The sequence below is a fragment of the Mobula hypostoma genome, chromosome 23, assembly GCF_963921235.1.
Source record: "Mobula hypostoma chromosome 23, sMobHyp1.1, whole genome shotgun sequence".
In the NCBI taxonomy this organism is placed as follows: Eukaryota; Metazoa; Chordata; class Chondrichthyes; order Myliobatiformes; family Myliobatidae; genus Mobula; species Mobula hypostoma.
Window position 1 is genome coordinate 4,440,020 of NC_086119.1, and position 21,938 is coordinate 4,461,957.

At 48.4% G+C, this 21,938-nt stretch overlaps 1 protein-coding gene across 5 annotated transcripts in view; it reads left to right on the forward strand.

Moving 5' to 3' along the window:
- The window catches only part of LOC134336945 (bridge-like lipid transfer protein family member 2), a 117,843-nt gene that overhangs the window by 94,092 nt on the left and 1,813 nt on the right, over nucleotides 1-21,938 (forward strand). For 2 of the 5 annotated variants that reach the window (XM_063031642.1, XM_063031643.1), the window contains exons 33-38: nucleotides 3,088-3,174; nucleotides 12,886-12,996; nucleotides 14,254-14,392; nucleotides 14,584-14,717; nucleotides 15,497-15,685; nucleotides 21,566-21,700. In XM_063031642.1, the coding sequence (XP_062887712.1) occupies nucleotides 3,088-3,174; nucleotides 12,886-12,996; nucleotides 14,254-14,392; nucleotides 14,584-14,717; nucleotides 15,497-15,685; nucleotides 21,566-21,700 (795 nt within the window). The remainder of the gene's footprint in view (nucleotides 1-3,087; nucleotides 3,175-12,885; nucleotides 12,997-14,253; nucleotides 14,393-14,583; nucleotides 14,718-15,496; nucleotides 15,686-21,565; nucleotides 21,701-21,938) is intronic. The other 3 variants (XM_063031645.1, XM_063031647.1, XM_063031646.1) reach the window with 2 other exon arrangements.

A 21,938-nucleotide genomic window follows, 5' to 3' on the forward strand; every position in this document is an offset into this window, starting at 1 on the left:
GAATCAAACTTTGGACCTCAATCTTCGGGATTGACCCAGAGCTCACAGATGTTGGATGAGGACCCAAACTCCAGGCCTTAGAACGCTGAGCTCACCGAATACAGGAACCTGAAAACTGTGCCTCGAAACTCCAGTCTTGCCGATGACGGAGCCCCGAAAGTCCTTGCTGGTCTGCCGCCTAACATTTGACCATGTCCATGCTGCTGGACTTGGAACATGGAGTGAAGGCTTGGACCTGGACTTGGACCAGTCTGGACTCCAATTCCCCATATCACTGTGCCCAAACTGTAACCTGACCCCAAACTCCCCTCTCTGTCCCCAAAACCATCCCTATGAACCTAAAAAACAACCCTAAAATCTAACTAAATCTGAGCCTTCATGGAGACCACAGCTCAGCACCATCTGGATTACTTGTTTACATCCTGACTCAAAATCTCTCCTGAATGCATTTAATAAATTCCACCGTGTCAATGCCTTTCACTGTTGGTCACCCAGTTAATACTGAGGACATTGTGATCCCAGCTCCTCTAACTCTATTGCTGTGACCTCTTTCTGCAATGTGCCTATGCATCATCTTCTGTACCTTCTACTAACTGTTAGGGGGCCGAAGAAATGATTGTCCCCTTTTTTGTTTCCAAGTTCATAAGACGCAAGATCATAAGACATAAGACCACAGGACGTAGGAATTAGGCTATTTAGACCATTAAGTTTGCTCCACCATTCTATCATGGCTTGTGTATTTTCCTTCTCAATCCCATTCTCCTACATTCTCCCCATAACCTTTGACACCTTGACTAATCAAGAATCTATCAACCTCTGGTCTAAATATGCTCAATGACTTCCACAGAATTCCACAGATTCACAACCCTCTGCCTAAAGGAATTCCTCCTCATCTCTGTAAAGGGACATCTCTCTGAGCCTGTGCCATCCTGTCGTAGATCCACAACCCCACCATAAGAATCATCCTCTCCATCAACTTCAATATGTTGGACAACCCCCTTCGTAGAGCAATGATGGTTTCCTTAATCAATACTGCAATGTCACAATGCATTATTATGTCTGCAGTTTCTGTCTCCTAGAATATTGTGTTACTGTTCCTGTCCATCTTTCACCCATATTTCATGTGATGATCAAAACTCTAAATTCATCTGCCTTATTCAACCAATTCCTTGCAATAATATAAATGCAAATTAGCCTTCCAATCCACCCAGAATCAGAATCAGGTTTAATATCAGACATGTATCATGAAATTTGTTGTTTTGCAGCAGCAGTACGGTGCAACACATTAAAATATTACCATAAGTTACAATAAGAATATATATTAAAAATAGCACCCAAAGAGAACAAAATAGTGAGGTAGTACTGATGGTTTCATTGTCTGTTCAGAAATCTCATGGTGGAGGGGAAGAAGCTGTTCCTGAAACACTGAGTGTGTGTCTTCAGACTCCTGTCTAATGAATTGGTCTGTATGAACGGTGCACAAGACAAGCTTTTCACTGTACCTCATTGCATGAGACAATGATAAACCAACTTACCAACTTATTCTTCCCACTCTTCAGATTTCTTAAAGTATAATGAACCTATTAACACCACCTCACTATTTTTGCTCTCCTTTTGTGCTACTTATTAATTTTTTTATATTTCTTAAAATTATAGTATATTTTGTTGCACTGTATTGCTGCTGTAAAACAGATTTTACAGCACATTTTCACGTACTAACACTCTCCAATGTTGACACCACAAGAAAAAGATTCTTCCCTTCCTTCTGCCTCTTGTAATTTTATTTCCAGTGGATTCCAGTTTATTGGGCTATCGATTAATCAGGGCAGCTGCTTATTTGGTACAAGTCTTAAATAACAAAAATAGCGGGAGTTCTCCATTTATTTGGGACACTATGCCACTTAATTAGGACAGGAGACGGTTGCTGAACAGTTTCTAACTAACCTTAGCCACATCCATTTGTATGGCCATTAGACATGGCACCATACTTAGAGCAAACAGTCTTTAGCATCAGTCACATGTATTTGTATTCAAAAAGCAGTGATTTTTGTCACTGATAGTTGGCAGCAAATGAGCAGTAAGACAATTGAGAACAGTTTTACTCACTGCAGTTTCAAGCATTCAGGCTTGAGATGCCAGAAACGGCTGGGAGTGAACAGGAAACGATTTCTCTACTTCAGTGAGTTAGGAACTACAAAGAATTTGGAGTTATCAACAATTATCTTGAATGTTACAATAAAAATGAAGATTTAGAGGATGCAATTGTCGATAGCATTGTATGAAGGTAGTCCATTATTTACACTAGGTGTCTGCACTGATTTTGTTCATTTACAGTCAATCACAAGAACACGGCAGCGTACACCAGATGAATACCTCCATTAAAAGCAGTTTTATAGTCATCATCATCATCATCATTTGTGTGTTGTATGACATGGGTGATCAAGATCTTTCATGACCATGATTGTTTTGGCAAATTTCCCACAGAAGTGGCTTGCTATTGCGTTTTTCTGGGCACTGTCTTTACCCCAGAGATTGCCTGCCTGACGTCAGTGATTACGTAACCAGGACTCGTGATATGCACTAGCTGCTCATATGACCATCCACTACCGGCTCCCATGGCTTCATGTGTCCCTGATCGGGGGCTAAATCAGGTGCTACACCTTGCCCTAGGGTACCTGCAGGCTAGCAGAGGGAAGGAGCGCCTTGTATCTCCACCCTGCCACACAAGGTTTCACAGTACTGTAGTAGTGTTGTTCTAATTTGTTCTGAATTTAATTTAAATACATAATTTGTTACTCATTTAACTGGTAGTTTGTCCTTATAATACCTTTTTAACTGTTTCCATGAAACTTTGGCTAATTGGGGCAACTGCTTAATTGGGCCAAAATGTCATGGTCCCAATGTGTCCCAGTTGACCGGAATGCACTGTACTTTTATCTGGTCATCCCTCAGCTTCCAACACAACAGGGAAATCAAGCCTATCTGATCTTTCCCAATAACTAATGTCCTCCGAAGCTGGAATTCCCAGGCTTGTGTCAGCCCAGGTAGCACAGTCAGTGATTGAACGTTGCTTCTTGCTGCCGACAGGTGAATAAATCAGATGACACTGCAGAGCATCTGCTGGAACTGGGTTCCTTCACAATGAACAACCAACTGCCAAACTCCTTGTATAAGGTAAGCACGACTGTACACCACCAAACTCACATTTCCTTAAAACCTGAGAGGCTATTCAGCCCATTGTGCCTGTGTTGGCCCTCAGGGCAATCTCGTCAATCCCACTTCCTTCACTGTCTCCTGACTAAAGGGACAGGGACTCATTTTAACACATCAGGACAGTAACCCCAGAGGAGTGGCCGGTGGTCAGGTCGGCCCTATCTCGGCTAGGCCCAAGAGCAAGCCCACCAGCAGCTCCTTTGAACGAACCGCCCCCTTCCGTACTGGCTGACCGTATATCAGGACTGTGGGTTTGAAGTATAACCAAAATCTGAGGAGCAGCTCAGATATTCAAACAGCGGCTGCAACCTCTCTCACTCCGTATATGCATGGTACACAGACTCCTCCCAGCTACAGAATGGACAGGTGGATGGAGTGTCAGTAAACCTGCTTAAAAACCTGTTGCACAGTACTGCCTATGCAAAGCCCTGCTCCCCAGGTCCCCAGTGTACATGGCAAGGGCCCCTGCATAAAGAGATTTCCTCTGGTGTTCTCCCCTCCCACTGGATGGTAAAACAGACCAACAGCCTTCCTGGTAAGTCTGGTCAGCAGACGAAGGCAAGGAAGTGAAAGGTGTTGCAGGAGCAGCCCATACAAGATCTGCCTCGGCGAGTTGTGAAATGGCACAGCGGACATCGCCACAAGGCAGCTCATGTTATGTGGGACCCTCTCTCACAAGAAATCTCAGGCCTTAGGTCATACAAGCAATCCTGGCTGAGTAGAAGTTAGCACAGCTAGAATCCCTCCACGCTCCTGGGCCTCCCTGACACCCACCACGACAGGATGAGACCCAGCACCCTGACTGGATGTGTCTAAACTTCAAACTCGCAACAACTACTGCAGAGCAGCACGGCTGATGTTCACCGGTGGGAGCTGTGTGCCCTCCTGCAGAAAATGCCCCCAGCAAAGGAAGTGTGTCGCCAGCGCACGCCATCTCAGAGGGTGCTCGGTGTGCAGGTATCTCTGCAGGGGCCTAAGGCAGAGAGCCACCAGCTGGGTACACATGCACACCGGTGACTGACCGTACTCCGTAATTGGAAGGCTTAGGACTGCAGCAGAGACCGAATACCTCCTATTACCCAGAAGATATCCAGTAGCCTCCTCTGGGTCCTATAGAGACAAAGTATTGGCTGAGACCTAAGTGACCAGCTGGTACCAGATCATTGAGGCTACAAACTAATTCATAACCAGCACCCTTTCCTGGTTCGAAATTGCATGAAGTCAGCCCACCAGCATTCCAGCTGCACAAAGACTTTTGTCCCTGGCCAGGCATCCTCAATGGAGCTCAAATAGAGGAGGTGCGTGGTGTTCCACACAAAGAGTCTTAATCCCTCCAGCAGGAAATCAACCCAGCATTTCACAGTTCACTCTTGCAGAGGCTGCAGCTGAGATGATCTGCTGGCAGTCTCACATCCTCTGCAGGTCAACAAGGTCAGTGACCATGAGGAGGATGTAAGCCGAAAGGAAGACCTCCATGTCCAGTTCGCGTGGAACCAAACCCATCAATGTCTTACGGAGAAGGCACAGGAATGGCTCCACACAAACAGAGTACAACTGGCATAGTCCGCTCCCCCTCCGCCCCCACCACTTCCAAAGCACTAGGGCTCTGTCAAGGACCAGTTCACATTTACAAGGCGCTCTGCAGCTGTGTGCAACAGTCAAACAATGGGCCGCATTTCGTGGCCCAAACCCAAACGAGTGCGGAGTCCCAAAAGGTTACTCATGGTCCCCTCTATCAAAAGCCTTCTCCTGGTCAAGGGAGAGAAAGGCGACTGAAAGTCCAGCCTTTCAGGACAGGTAAATCAGATCCTGGATAAAATGAATCTTGTCCTGGATGGACTGTCCTGGAAATCAGAATCAGGTTGAATATTACTGCATGCATTGTGAAACTTGTTCTTTTGCAGCAGCAGTACATTGTAATACATAATAAGTACATAATTTTTTAAAACTATGAAATATATACATACAGTATAAAAAATTGAGTAGTGCAAAAAGAGGGCAAAAAAAAAGTGAGGTAGTGTCTGTGGGTTCATTGTCCATTCAGAAATCTGATGGTGGAGGGGAAAGAAGCTGCTCCTAAAATGTTGAGTGTCTGTTTTCAGGGTCGTACCACTTGCTTGATGGTAATAATAAGAAGAGGGCATGTCCTGAGTGATGGGGTTCCTTAATGATGATGCCAGCTTGAGACATCACCTTTTGAAAGTGTCCTTGATGTTGGGGAGGCTAGTGCCCATGATGGAGCTGACTGAGTTTGCAACTTCCTGCAGCTTTTTCCAATCCTGTGCAGTAGCCCCCCACACAAGACGATGATGTAACTAGTTAGAATGTTCTTTGCGGTACAACTGTAGAAATTTGCAAGTCATTATACATCAATTCTTCTTAAACTCCTAATGAGATAAGATAAAACTTTATTTATCCCAAAGGAAATTATTGTTGCAAGGTTGGCCAGTCAGAAATAGATACTTTAAAATACAAAATGTAAGCATTGAAGTACAAAAAAATCGGTAGAATCAGTCTGTTACTAAAGGTGTTCCTCTGTTTGTCCAATATGTCATGAAGGGGGAGAGGGGGATTACCCATAATGCTCTGTTGCTTCTGCAGCATCCTCCTCTCAGACAACCATCAGAAAATACAGTTCCACCTCCAAAGCAGAACCAGCCGTCCTGACAAGCATCGATTTTCTTGGCATCAGCTGCTCTCACTCTGCTGCCCCTGCAGACTGCAGCATAGAATAGAATGCTGGCCACCACTGAGTCGTAGAACATCTACAGCATAGTACTGCAGACGTGGAATGACTAGAGCCTCCTCAGGAAGTACAGTCAGTTCCGTCCCTTGTACAGAGCCACTGTATTTTTAGTCCAGTCCAGTTTATTGTCCAGGTGCGTTCCCAGGTATTTGTAGTCCCGGATGATTTCCACATCCATTTCCTTGATGGAGATGGGAATGCAGGGTGTTTTCACCTTCCTGAAGTCCACCACCAATTCCTTTGTCTTAGTGATGCAGGTGATTCAGCCCACACCACTCAACAAAGTTGTCCACCACTCTTCTGTACTCAGCCTGTTGACCCCAGCTGATACAGCCCACAACTGCGAAATTGTCCAAAATCTTCTGCAGGTGGTAGGAGTACGCATTGTATCTGAAGTCGGAGGTGTAGATGATGAACAGGAAGGAGGACAGGACAGTCCCTTGAGGTACCCCTGTGCAGTCCTCCAAACTCTGAGGGAACATACTCCACACATATGGTCATTACTGGAGGTAAATCATCCTCCTTGTGTGACCCTGTTCTTCAGATTCAGAGGGCACAGCTCTACATCTTTTTAGACCACAAATGTGCTGAGGGAAGCTGACCTATTTCCGAGGTGACCTTAGTCTGTGGCACCACTTCCCCTCCTCCAACCTTCCCAGGTTTTTGCTTGATGTCAGACGCCATAGGATCCTCTGGATCATGCTCAGCAGTAACTGCCCGCTCCTTCTCCGGGGGGAAAGGCCATGAGATGTTTCTTGTTTTTCTTTGCCTTCCAATCTGTTGCTTGAATCCGCCCCTCACTGTTACACGCACTGTGCTGTTCGCCGACTTCCACTGGCACGGGGAGAGGGGGGTGGGACACGGAGGAGCAACAAGAGGGGGATCAGCAGGGAAAGGCCCAGTGGTGTCACCCTGTGCCTCCACGGCAGAGTTGGCAGGCTGGTGGTTCAGGTAATTCTTTCAAGTATGCCCAAACTCTTTGCAGGCATGGCATCACGGCGGAACAGTCTTAATAATGCCCCTCAACTTGCACCTGAAAGGAGAAAAGATGGTCACAGCCCCGTTGATGTGCCCGGTATTGCATTGGGGTTATCTTTGATCGCACCATACTGATGCAGGTGGGGCAGGAGGGCCTTGTCAAGAGATATGAGGGTGAACATAGAAGACTATAACCATCTGTACAGGGGCCAACTATGGCTCCACTAGCATGAAAACTCTTCCCACCTTTAACCTCCTACTCAGGGCAAAAAACACCACTCTCGCAGATGGTGTTCCCATTCAATTTTGAAGATGCACTAATGCATTCACGTCCCCCACCAGTCTCAGCCATGGCTTTTAAAGTGCCATTCCTGCTGACTGAAGTTGGTACAGTGTCTTTCAAAGTCATTAATTTGAAAGAGTCATTCCCTTTGCAAGTTATAACTCCTGAGCCCACAGCCTTCGCATATGACTTTATTGCAGACATCTTAGACCTGCAGCCCACCATGATTGTCACTACGCAGTCCAAAATTCGGTAACGCCGCTGGGACTTTATACAGTTCTATATTCAGCAGAACATCAGCAAATAGTCTCTCAAAGAGAAAAGAGAGAGGAGAGGGGAAATGGGAGTCATCTGTGGATAGGCAGGGAAATTTCCATGCAATAGGAAAATCTCAGCACTGTCTGTGCAGCTGCAAAAACAAAGTCGCCGCCCTTTCCAGACAGCTCTTCCTACAGCCACTCCAAAGTCCAAAAGTCCTCTTCATCCATTCGGCCCAGGCTAGCACTCCAAACCGGAGTTTTCCATTGTCACAAAACGGAATAAATCAGTTCCCGCACCCTATAAAGTTTATTTTACTCAGACTTTGGCCATCCGCCAGGTGCAGCCACTGCTCATCACTTGAGAGACATGGATCAAAAACTTAACAAAGCAGGTTCCTTACAAGAAAGAAGCTGTTCAAGTCTGCTGCCAAGATGACCATCCACAATCCCAAACCACTCTGGCTGTCTCCAAAACTGCTCTTTTAGGAGAGAGAGCCCTAACAGTGTGAACACCACTCATTATGCCCCTTTTTTATTCCACAAAACTACACAAAGTACAATCATTCAATATTTACAGTGAAAAAAATCCAATTAAATTATGATTACTCTCTATCAAACGGTCAGTTCCCTGGGGGGCCCAGGAAATCCTCCCACTGTACCCATCATGACTGCATGCTGTCTCCCCAAGGACAGCTGGGCATGAATGTATCCCCGGAAGAGGGGCAGGCAGTCGGCCCAGGCAGAGCCCTCGACTGTCTGCCATCTGGACCCGTGAATAGCCATCCTGGCCAGCCTAGGAGCAAGCCCACCAGTAAATGCTCTGAGTGACCCGCCCCCTTCCATACTGGTTGCCCTTATTTCAGGAGCGTGGGGCTGAAATGTAAGCAAAACCTGAGGAGCAGCCCCTTCAAGTATTCAAACAGGGGCTGCAACCTCTCACATTCCATATATGCATAGTATACTAACTCCTGGTCACAGAATAGATAAGTGGGCGGGGTGTTAGTGAACTTTCTCAAAAATCTATTGCATGGTACTGCCCTCTGCAACAAGCTCCACCCCAGGTCTCTAATGTACAGGGGAAGAACTCCTGCATAAAGGGGTTTCCACTGGGGATCATCCCCACTGTCTGATGTTAAAACAGACTGCCATGGCGAGTTTGGTTGGCATTTGAAAGCAAGGAAGTGAAAGGTGGTTGGATAGAGTTGTTCTCCGATCTTGGCAATCCATTTGCAAATGTTTCATCACAATATGAGGAGACATTGTCGGTGCGCTGATCATTTGTGGTGTGTCCTTCAAATGCTTGGCCTGTATATACATATCAATCAGCTGATTAGTCATCATTATGGAACCTCAGTTGTGACATAGGAAGGGGGTCTTGTTGCTGATAAATTTCATGGTGAACTCTGTGCTTTATGGTCTGGGATTGGCTTATAAATATGATCAAGCTCTACGTGTTTACAGAATTGTTTGTGGAAAACCATGCTTCTCAGAATTCTCTTGCATGCCATGTGTTTGCTTGCACCATGACTTTCACTAATGCCTAGTTGAATTTGTGCTGCTCTCAATCTTCGTGCCACTGAGTAGCCAGCTGATGTTCATGGATCCTTGTGGATAGTTTTCTCCCAGTTTGGCTGGCCGCACATTGGATTTTGTCAACCACATTGCCCCTGTCCAGCAGCTTGGTTTGTTCTTTAGGTCTGCAGAGTACTCTGCTCAATGTTGCTCTTGGCTGTGCATGACTGAAATTCTATGTTCTTGGAGCCGCCGGGCCATCATTTCTGAGATGTTCCGAATACATGGAAGGGCAACCCGTTTGGTTGCTTCTTTGTTCGTGTGTTGTCGACTTTGTAGGCATCTTCGTATGAAGCTCTGTGGGTATCCATTTTGTGTGAATACTTTAAAGAGATTTTTCTCCCCTTTACCCTTTAATTCCACCATACTGCAGTGTGTCTCTGCTTTTCACGACAAGGTTCTGATACAGCTCTTCTTGTGTGGTTATTGTAATAGTTTAGGATCTGATCTGCATATGTCCCCTTAGGATAAACAGTTGTTTCCAAAGTGTTGTCTGTGTTTCAACTGAGAAGCTCATCCAGGAATGCCAGTTTCTCCTCAGTTTCTGTTTCCATCATGAACATAATATCGTTGAACATGTCGTTGATTAATTTATAAGTGTGCAGGAGCAGCCCATACAAGAACCTCCTCAGCACATCATACACAGGGAATACACACTCTGAGTGTGCAGCATCAACCATAGGCAAGTCTGCTTCTCACACCTCTACCATGGTGCAAATCACCATGTTCAAATGCCACCTCAGCAGATGGCCCCTGTATGCTGCAGCTCTGAGGGGACATACTCTGAGCGTATGGCCTTTGTTGTTCAGCCATTAAATCGAGTCTGACTCTTCGTGACCTCATGGACTCCTGCACACCAAGCCTTCTTGTTGGAAACTGCCTCCCTAAGATCCCCCAAAATCATATGCATTGTCTGAGTAATATTGTCTATCCATTGTAGCCTCTGTCATCCTCTCCTTCTCTTACCTTCTGTTATACCTAACATGAGCGGCTTCTCCAAGGACTCCTGTCTTCTCATGATGTGGCCAAAATAGTGAGCAGTCTGGCTGTATTTCTTCAAGTATTGACTTGTTGGATCTTCTTGCTGTCCAATGTACTCTTAACATTTACCTCCAGCATCCAAGTTCAAAGGCGTTGACTCTTTTGTATTCAGCCTTACTAATAGTCCAGCTCTCACAGCCATACTTCACAACTGGAAATGCCATAGTCTTGACTATAGGGATCTGCATAGACAATGTTATGTCTCTGCTGTTCAGTATTTTATCCAAATTTGCCATTGCTGCCCTCCCCAGAAGTAAATGCTGTTTAATTTTGTGGCTGCAATTACCATTTATAGAAATCTTTGAGCCTTTGCCGGGGGTAACTCCTTCTCTTGTGGCCTCTGACCTCCAGACTCAGGGGTCACATCCCTCCAGCTTTTCAGGCCGCTGATATGCTGAGGCACGCTGACCTTCATTTTAGAGGTGTTCTCAGTCTCCCGACTTTCCCAGGCCCTTACTGGATCTCAGATGCCAACAGTAACTGCCTGATCCTTCTCCAGGGCCTGAAATATTTATTCTTTTTCTTTGCCTTCCTGAACTGACCCCTCACCTTCAAGTGTGCCACACCCATCCCCGATTTTCACTGCTACTGGCACGGGAATGAGTAGGCAGGGATGTCCATGCAATTGAAAAATAACCCTGCGCTGCTGCAAAAAACAAATGTGTCTCCTGGGCCAGTCTGCTCTTCCGCCAGCTGCTCGAAAGTCTCTCGCTCCATGTAGACATGGTGTACTGACTCCTCCCAAAGTACATCAACATTTTTCCGAGAGGTCACACACCACTGTCTGTCCCACGGTGTGGCCTTCCCTCAGAGCCACTGCTTTTTTTTTTATCAAAACTATAGAAGTTTATTTACAAAACATTCACACAAGATAATCAATATTTACAAGACAGTAGTTACACTTAAATTACAATACAGTCACTACCATCTATAAAGCAGTCGATATCGCTCATGGAAATCCCCCAATTTTCCTGCTGCGACTGTGTGCTCCCTCTCTCCTAGGAGAGCCAGGCACAGACATATCCTTGGAAAAGGGGCAGGCAGTCGGCCTGGGCAGTATCCCCTCCCCTCCCCCGACATCCCTAGACTCTTGCCGGATTTCGGGAGCCACAGGGCCCTTCGGGCTCGGTTTAACAGCAACAACCTGCTCCATCTCTGGGGGAGAAGCCTTCAGATGCTTTTTCTTCTTTTTCACCTTCCTGCCCGCCACTTGAACCTACCCCATGTCCAACCACGACTTCCACAGCCAGTGACACAGTGGGGGTGACGGGAGGGACAGCTGGGGGGCGGGGTCAGCGGGGAAGGCCCAGCCGGATCACCCTGTGCCTCCGAGGCAGAGTTAGCCACCCAACAGTTCGAGCAATTCTTCCGAATATGCCCAAACTCCTTACAGGCATGGCACCTGGGGCAGCCCGTAGTCCACGGGACAGTATAATAATGCCCCTCAAAATAAACCCAAAGCCGCACCTTGGCATCCCCACCCCGCTCCAGCTGCATCAGCAGACGGTGCTGGAACGAGAATAGGTGCTCATAACCCTGTGGAGGTGCCCTGTACCGTATCGGGGTTATTTTGATCACACCTTGCCTATGGAGCACAGACAGGGGAATAGGGCCTTGTCAGGGAGATGGAGGTGGACGTCAGAGAGGATTACCGACTGCATGGGGCCCAGGACTGGCTCCACCTACATAAAACCCTTCCCACCTTTATCCCCTGATTCAGGGCCAAAAACACACCCCATGGTGACTTCAAATAAAACAGTTCAAAATCACTACTGCAACAATGCCCTCACGGCCTCCAACAGTCTCCACCATGGCCTTTGTGTTGGCATTCCTGCCGACTGAAGTAGGCACAGTACACTGTACGGCGTTCTTTAAGGTCAGTAATTTGAACGGATGGTCCTCTTCGTCAGCTGCCACTCCTGAGCCTGTAGTTTGCGTGTAGGACTTGGGCTGTGCCATCTTGGAGCCGCGTCCAGCCGTGACGCAGTTCGAATTCTAGAGCTCAAACTGTACCGCTGGGGGAAAGAAACACAGTCTACACCCAGCAGAACAGCAGCAGACCGTCAAAAATTCAGTTCAGAGATGAAACTGGACTGGACGAGAGGGGAGGGGAGAAAGCGTGGATAGGCAGGGAGGTCCGTGTGGTGTTAGAAGAAACCTCAGCACCGTACCACTCACTGCCGTTCCGCACCACTCCTCCACAGTGTGACCTTCTTTCAGTAATCCCCACCCTAGAGTGTGACCCTCCAACAATAACCCACACCCCACAGTATGACTACACATCAGTACCGCCCTACCCCACAGAGTGTAGCCCTTGCTAGTACTGCCTCTCCCCCAGTGTTGCATCACCATCTGGTATGGAGGGGCCACTGCAACTGCAGGAAGTTCTGAACTCAGTTAGCTGCATCGAGGACACTTTCAACAGGTGATTCCTCAAAAAGGCGGCATCCACCAGGAGGGACCTTCACCACAAAGGACATACCCACCATCTTCTCATTGCTGCCGTCAGAACGGAGGAGTGCACACCCGAGGAGGCCTGAAGACACACATCCAATGTTTCAGAAATGGCTTCTTCCCCTCACTCAGCCATCAGGTTTCCAAACAGACAATGAACGTATGAACACTACCGCACTCCTTTCCGTCTTGCTGCACTCTTTTAAGTATGTTTTATATTTCTTCTTGTCATTTATAGTCTTTCTGTGTATTGCCCTGTATTACTGCTGCAAACCAGCGGCTTTCACAGCACATGTCAATGATGATAGACCTGATTCTGATGTCTGGGCTTTACTCAGGTGGTGTTACGGCCCCAGAATCCCTCGCAGTCTGCTCGCCAGCTCGCTCTCAGAATCTTCAGCAAAGTCCGGCCTCCCGTGGGGGGCATCTCAGTGAAGGAACACTTTGAGGTAAGCTTCACGCCAAACACAGTTTCCAGCTTTATTGAGTCACTCTATCTAGGCCTTTCAGTATTCAGTAAATTTCACTTAAGGAAAGCACCCTAACTGTTCAGCTTCTGCTGACATCTGTAATCACTCAGTTCTGACATTATTCATGTAAATTTCCTCTATTTTTTCCAGCATCTCCGCGTCCTTTCTATAGCATGTTGACCAAACTGTTCAGGTTTGTGTTGTGTCAGTAGTTTTATTGGCTTTGCTGTCTTGTTCTCAAGATCTCTCCGCTTCTACCCCCACTCAGTTCCTTCCCACGCTGCAGAGTTAACCCAAAAGGAGGGTGTATTTTTCATGATATATTTGGGTAACCTGAGTCAACAGAAGTCTCAATGTGGACAAGACCAAGGAGATGATTGTGGACTGTAGGACGCTGCAGGCCGATCACTCCTCACTGCACGTACACGGCTCCTCCAAGGAGAGAATTAGGAGCAACAAGTTTCCGCGATTGCACAGAATGGTTGATTTCACCTGGTCCCTCAACACCACCACTTTGGTCAAGAAGGCACAGCAGTATCTCCCCTTCCCCGACAAGATTGAGCCAAGTGAGGCTACCTCCCTCCCCCACACTTCAAATTCCAACAAATTTTTACAGGAGATCATTGAGAGTGTCCTGACCAGCTGCATCACTGTCTGGTACGGGAACTGCGAGGCATCTGACTGTCAGACCCTACAAGGGATTGTGAAACTGAAAGGATTATTGGAGTCTCTCTCCCATCTATCAGATATTTATCAGGAGCACTGTGCATGCAGGACCCTTAGCATTGCTAATGAACCCCCCCCCCAATCTGTCCATCAATCTCTTTGGCCCCCTACCATCATTAAGAGCTACCATAGCATTAGGACAACAACTGTTATGATGGGAAACAGCTTCTTCCTCCAGGTCGTAAGACTACTGAACTCCCTGGCACCACTCAGGACTCATCACACATGAAGCACCAGTAGTGTTATACCGTTACCTTTTAACTCACTTTGTAAAGGCACCTCATTTGTTAATTTATTTATGGTGATATTACTTTACATGCTGTGTATGAGTTATATGTACTGTGCTTTGCACCTTGGTCCAGAGGAATGTTGTTTTGTTTGGTGCTGTACATGTGTACAGTTTCTGAACTTGGGTTGTGGGGGATGGAGGAGGAGGTAACTTTTGCCAGTGGTTGGGGCACTGACTTCCCAACTTTCACCCACCCACCCACCCCCAAATCCCGGCTCCAGGTGAATGTTGTTCCATTGACCATTCAGCTTACCTACCAGTTCTTCAGGAGGATGATGGGCTTCTTTTTTCCGGGACGGAATGTAGAAGAGGAGGACACGGGAACAGACGAAGAGGACAAGTCCAAGCTGGTGACCACAGGTGAAAGCGGCTTTTTCTCTGGTGTGGGCTGTGGACAAGACAGGGCAGTGATAGGTCTGTGAGAGGGGCGAGGGCTTCAGCCTCACTCTTGAGAGCTGTGGGGGTGGGAGGGAGTGTGTGGTGGGGAATTTGGTCACGTTATAGAGCAGTGCCACCATTCTCACACACAGCCAACTGGTCTTGTTCTACAGGTATTCAGGTGGGTGTAAAGTCTCGGCAGCTCATCACCCCTGATGACACAGTCAGCCTGGGGTCAGCGAAAGGAGTCTCGGCAGGACTAAACAGGGGTTCAGGGGTCAGGAGATCCTTCCGGAAGCCCCCAGAGGTAGGTGGATTGCAGCTGAAAAGTACTGAGAGCATGCGTTTGTCCATCTCTCTGTACCCTCATACCCCTCACTTGCCACTCCCTCCCTAAGTGTGCTGATCCCTGGTCAACACTCTCGTTTAGTCTGTCAATCAGTGAGCTACTTTCTCCTGTCGTCTTGATTTTAAGCCATTACTGGACCTCCCCTGTTTCCACCACTCCCTTTATCCATCTTCATCCCCCTTCAGCCACTTGGCCTCCAAGCTCCCTCTGCCCTCAAAATTCTCAGCCTGCCTGATTGGCTCCAGCCCTGGCAGCTCCCTGAGATTCCCACGGCAATCCTTCCCCCATCACTCCAACACCTGAAATTCTGTCCAGGCAGCCTCCATCCTGATGGCATCAACTTCTGTTAATTTCTACCCCTCCTCCTCGCTTTCTCCATTCCCATTTCTGGTTCCCCTCTACCTCTTCTATTCTCTTCACCTGCCCATCACTTCCTTCTGGTGCCATCGCTTCTCTTTCTTCCATGGTCCACTCTCCTGTCTTATCAGATTCCTCCCCCTTCTGCCTTGCACCTTCCAGCTTCTTATCTCATCCACACCTTCCCCCTCACTTGGTCTCACCTATCACCTGCCAGCTTGTGCTGCTTCCCCCTCCCCACTCTCTTATTCTGGCTTCTTTCCCCTTCCTTTCCAGTCCTGATGAAGGGTCTGAGCCCGAAACAACGACTGTTTATTTCTTTCCATAGATGCTGCCTGACCTGTTGAGTTCTTCCAGCATTTTGTTTGTGTTGCTGTTAGATAGGTGAAGGTGGATTCCCCTGGGTGGCCACCTCTAGTGCCAGAGACTTGTATCACAGTGCAAGCTCCCTGTCCTGTTACTTTCAGCATCCAGTGGACGACATCGACAAGATGAAGGAGAGGGCGGCAATGAACAATTCTTTTATCTACGTGAAGATTCCACAGGTCCCGCTGTGTGTCAGCTACAAGGTGAGAGTGTACTTCGCACTCTGCAGATTAACCTGTAGTCCAACTGCTTAGTTCAACATTGTAGGCATTATCCTCTGGGTATCCCTTTCCCGGGAGTGTATGATGGGACAGTATGGAGGGAGCTTCACTCTGTGTCTGATCTTGTCTTTTAACAAAATACAAAATATCTTTATTACAAATTCACTGCTACAATATATATAAACCAGTGACTAACACAATTACTACACTACAGATAGACAATACACATTAAACTAAAATGTTTCCATCTCTGTTGAAAGAATTCAAAGTTCTAAGATGCAACGGGACTTGGGAGTCCTCGCACAGCATACCCTTAAGGTTAACCTCCAGGTTGAGTCGGTAGTGAAGAAGGCGAATGCAATGTTGGCATTCATTTCTAGAGGAATAGAGTATAGGAGCAGGGATGTGATGTTGAGGCTCTATAAGGCGCTGGTGAGACCTCACTTGGAGTACTGTGGGCAGTTTTGGTCTCCTTATTTAAGAAAGGATGTGCTAACGTTGGAGAGGGTACAGAGAAGATTCACTAGAATGATTCCAGGAATGAGAGGATTAACATATGAGGAACGTTTGTCCGCTCTTGGACTGTATTCCTTGGAGTTTAGAAGAATGAGGGGAGACCTCATGGAAACAGTTCGAATGTTGAAAGGCATGGACAGAGTAGATGTGGCAAAGTTGTTTCCCGTGATGGGGGAGTCTAGTACGAGAGGTCATGACTTAAAGATTGAAGGGCGCCCATTCAGAACAGAAATGCGAAGAAATATTTTTAGTCGGAGGGTGGTGAATCTATGGAATTTGTTGCCATGGGCGGCAGTGGAGGCCAAGTCATTGGGTGTATTTAAGGCAGAGATTGATAGGTATCTGAGTAGCCAGGGCATCAAAGGTTATGGTGAGAAGGCGGGGGGGTGGGACTAAATGGAAGAATGGATCAGCTCATGATAAAATGGCGGAGCAGACTCGACGGGCCGAATGGCTAACTTCGAACTCCTTTGTCTTATGGTCTTATGGTCACTGTTAATGATGGCAATAACACCCCGTGGAGCCCAACGGTCCTGAAACACCTCTGCGGTCACTGTGGACAGCGCGTGTTCCTTCTCATTTACCCGGGCATGAACATACCCCCTAAACATTGACTGGCAGTCTGCCGGTCAGATCCCTCCGTCACCCGTTTCCAAGACACACGGATGGCTGATTTTGCCAGCCCCAGGAGCAAGTTGACAAGGACATCCTCATCCCTTTGTGCTCCCCTCCTTACTGGATGACCGTGTATAAATAGGGTGGGGTTAAAATGTAACCGGAAGGCAAGAAGCAGCCCCACGCAGATACACAAAAGGGGCTGCAGCCTCACACACTCCATGTACATGTGGTACACAGTCTCCTCCAACCAGCAGAAGTGACATGTGACTGGGAGATCCGTGTACAAACTGAAGAACTTATTGCAGGGCACTGCTCTATGCCGCAGCCTCCACCCCAGATCCCCCAGGTACGTGGGAAGAAATCCCTCGTAAAGGGACTTCCACTGGGGACCCCCCTCACCTCCAGGTGGAAAGACCGACCGCCAAGGGCTAGGAAGTGGAGGGTATGGAGCAACAGCCCATACAGGTACCTCCTACTTGCATCCCTGAATAGGATTGTGGGTGTTGAGGAGAGACGGCTCAAGTTGAGTGGACTCGGCTCTTGGATAAGATTGCAGGGCCTGGGCCCGACAAGCAACTCAGCCTGAGTCGTTCCACACACCTGAGCCACACCGATATCCGTTGAGGCAGGGCAAGGGTAGCCAGGACCCTGCCCTCTGCCAGAGGAGGGGATTCCCGGCCTGAAGCAACCATGTTCCAGACTCTCAGTAGGTCCTGATAGAAGCCGGGCAGACTCCGCTAAGCAGCACAGTTGACGCCCACCAGTGGTAGCTGCATTTCTTCGTCAGGACAGCAGCCCCTCCGGAGAAAGAATGTCGCCAACATGTGCCACCTGGGAGGGTGCTTGGTATACAGGAATCTCTGCAGGTCCTGAGGTGGAGAGCCGCCAGTCACGTACGTACACACACCAGCGACTGTCTGCCCTCTCCCACTGGGAGACTCAGGACCGCTGCGGAGACCCAGTGTTTCCTTTTACCCCAGAAGAAGTCCACTAACTTCCTCTGCATTCTCATGACAAAGGGGGCAGGTGGTGCCAAGTTGACCATCTGGTACTACACCATGGAGGCCATCAGCTGGTTTATGACCACCACTCTGCCTCGATAGGAAAGCACCCTGAAAAGGCCTGACCAGCGCCCCAGCTGGGCCATGAATTTCGTCTCCAGGTCCTTCCAGTTCGCTAGCCAGGTCTCCCCAGAGGGACTCAGGTAGACTCCCAGGTAGAGGAGATGCCTGGTGCTCCACTCAAAGGCTCTCGTCTCTGGCAGTAAGTCCACCTGCCACTGACCCACTAAGAGTCCGGAGCATTTCGCCCAGTTGATCCTAGCGGAGGACGCTGCCAAGAAAACTTATTGGCACTCGTGCATCCTCCGCAGGTCACTGGGATCTGTCACCATGAGGAGTACGTCGTCAGCATAAGCTGAGAGGACGACCTCCACGTTTGGTTTGCGCAGAACCAGACCAGTCAGCCTTCACCGAAGAAGGCTCAAGAATGGTTCGACAGAGATCGCATACAAATGGCCGGACATAGGACATCCCTAACGTACTCCTGAAGGGAATGGGTGCTGTCATTGATCCGTTGATCTTAACAAGGCACTCTGTGGCAGAGCATAGGAGCCGAACTCGGGCTACAAAGTGTTGTCCAAGGCCAAATGCCTGCAGAGTGCCCACCAGGAAACTGTGGTTTACCCAGTCAAGAGAGAGAAATGCTGCTGGGGACCCAGTCTCCTGGAGTAGGTGGATCAGGGCAAAGACCTTGTAGTCCGTGCACAAGAGAGAGACCGGATGCCAGTTCTTTAGTTGGCGGAGGTCTCCCTTCTTGGGCAGTAGGACCACAACATCTGTCTGCCATGAGAGGGGCATTTCCCCAGTGGCTAGGCTGTCCCCTAGGACAAGGCTGTAGTCATCCCCCAGGACATCCCAGAAATCCTGATAAAACTCTACACTCAGTCCATCTAAGCCAGGGGACTTACCCCTCCGGAGTTGCTGAAAGGCAGTAGACAGCTCCTCCCAAGTCAGGGGAGCATCCAGCCACAGTGTGTCCTCTGGACTGACAGAATGAGCAGACTTCTTTATTAATTTCATCAGGGTCCGTGATGGAGGAGCCATCAGCAGCCAGTAACTCTACTAGCTTCTTTTGGACTCCCCGCCACTTCTCCAACGTGTAGAAGAAGGGTGAGCCACGGTCCAGATCCTGCAGCATTTGGATCCATGACCTCACATACGTACCTGGGAGCTGCAGGTTCTTTAATGCGTCCTTCTTCTGGTATTCCTGCCATAGCTGTTGTTCCCCAGCGGTCGGACCAAGACAGGACTCTTAAGTCAAGCAATGGTCTCTCAAGCTGCTGGATCTTAGAGCCTGCCTCTTTGTCGACCCCCCCCCCCCCCAGTGCACTCCTGACATAAAAACTGAAGGAGTGAGGCTGCTTCCCAGTCTGATGTCCCTCACCAGGTCATCCAAGAAGGATTTCAGCTGTCGCCTGTCATTCCCAGACACAGCATTCCTCTTCCCCTTTCCCTTCTGTCTGAGGATGACATGCAGGGACTTAACCAGTTTCGGCCAGTGCTTTGCACCCTCAGAGGTGAGAATGAACTCTCTGATTTCCTCCACAGATATTGACAGGGATTTCTCAGGAGGGGTGAGAATGTCCATTGTCTCGCTATCAAAGAAGTCTCCCTCTACCCCCTCACTACAAATAGATCCCCATCTTCCTCCCTGTGTGTTCGAATAGACGGCTGCTCTTGTGACCCACACTGCGCAGCGGGTGCCTCACTCATACCTGCCTGCTCCACTATTGCATCAGCCTTATCCACCGATACAACAATGGTGGGATAATCCCCAGGAACTTGCTGCGAGCCATTCATTGATGGGGTTGGCATGCAGAATACATTATCCTCCCCAGGAGACAGGTACGAAGTGGACCCCAACAACTCCAGTGCTAGGGGTCCACTGGCAGCCTGATGCTGAGAGTGAGAGAGCTTGGTCTCCTCTCTGCTTACATTATTTGATACACTTGCCTCCAGCGAGGCACTGACTACCAGGTCCTGGGTGGAGGGCTCCAGGGCTGTCTCAGTTGCGCAAACGGGGCTGACACCACCTTTCTGCAAAAACACTCCACCTACCACAGGACTGGAAGCCATATCTAGGGATTCAGATTTAGAACCAACCTCCCACCCCTTCTGGGGACTCCCCTACATTTACATTCCCTGCCCTCTTGGGGGAAGATCCCCTTCTCTTCAATCCAGAGGAACACACAGGTGCAGGATCATCGATGATGCAGCACACACCTCTTCCATCTACGCACTTCCCCAAACTTCCCGCTCCACTTCAGGGCAAGTGGGAGTCAGCTCTGCCTTCTCGGGGACTGATTTCAGCAGGTCGGGCAGTATCCGTGGTAACGATCGGTCGACGTTTCGGGCCGGAACCCTTCGTCAGGACTGAAGAGGGAAGGGTCAGAGGCCCTATAAAGAAGGTAGGAGGGTGGGAAGGAGAAGGCTGGTAGGGTCCAGGTGAAAAACCAGTAAAGGGAAAGATAAAGGGGTGGGGGAGGGGAAGCAGGGAGGTGATAGGCAGGAAAGGTGAAGGAATAGGAGAAAACACAATAGGTAGTGGAAGGAGGAGGAACCATGAGGGAGGTGATAGGCAGCTGGGGGAGGGGGCAGAGTGATGTAGGGACAGGGGAAGGGAGGGGGAGGGAATTACCAGAAGTTGGAGAATTCTATGTTCATACCTTCTCCCCATAACCTTTGATACCCTGACTAATCAAGAACCTATCAACCTCCATTTTAAATATACCCAATGATTTGGCCTCCACAGCTGTCTGTGGCAATGAATTCCACAGGTTCACCATCATCTGGCTAAAGAAATTCCTCCTTACCACTGTGCCCTCACCCCAATATAGGAAACATCCTCTTCACATCCACTCTGTCTACATCGTTCAATATTCGATAGGTTTCAGTTCAGTTGCTGTATTAAGTCCTGGTGAAAGAGGTCACTATACTGGAGAGAATGCAAAGATTTAGGAGCTGGTTGGGAGTAATAGGAAGAGAGACTGAGCAAGTTGATACTTCCTTCATTAGAGAAAAGGATGTTGAGGGGTGACCTTATAGAGGTGTACAAAATCAAACTGAATATTGATAGATTCTGGAAATTCCTTCTTTGGTGTGGGGTGATGTAGATTTTGGAATATATGGGTGGGGGCAGATGGAGTCGTGGAATGGGGTCAGCTGGGTTATTCTGGTGATAATATTTATTTGCTGCCCAATAGTGAATCCACTTTTTTTCCTGGGAAGTTTATGTGTTGCAGGTGACAGGGGAGTCCTGATGAAGGGTCTCAGTCCAAAACGTCAACTGTTGACTCCTCTCCATAGACGCTGCCTGACCTGATGAATTCTTCAGCATTTTGTGTGTGTTGCTGAAGTGCTCATGGTATTGCTGGGTTGTTCTGGTTTGGTGGGCCTTTATCCTCCAGTTTCCATAATGCTGATATGTTCTGTGGGTAAAAGAAAATGTAATTCCTGATAACTATTCCCAAACGTCCTGAACTGTTCCTCACAGTTTGGAGGCATGGGCTCACTGGAACCAAATGAGTGGAATCCCTACAGAACCTACCGCTGTTCTGGGATCTAACTGTCAGTGGACCTTTGGGTGCGATGGATTTGCAGTCCCGGGAGCTCCCACCATTGTGTGTCTCTGGATGGAGGTATTTCCTGACCTGAACTTGTATTTCAGGGTGAGAAGAATATTGAGGACTGGAAGGACTTCGGCCTGGTCTTGCCCTGCTTGGAGTATCACAATAATACCTGGACCTGGCTCGATTTTGCCATGGCCGTCAAGAGGGACAGTCGCAAGGCTCTGCTTGCCCAGGTAGGGCTCTGAGGTCTCGCTGCGCACCGGGAGGGTGGGACTGATTCAGTGTCCGTACTCACAACTTGTTGAACCTGTCAAGACAGCCAGGGGCTGGAACTGGCCAATTGTTTCTCAAGCTTTTCTGCTATCTTGGTGCTGGAATGTGTGGTGAGCACTTGTGGGCTGCCCCCAGCTCATCCTTCGGTATCATCACCATTTTTACTCTATTGTTTTTGGGTAAGGCAACCGAAGCAAT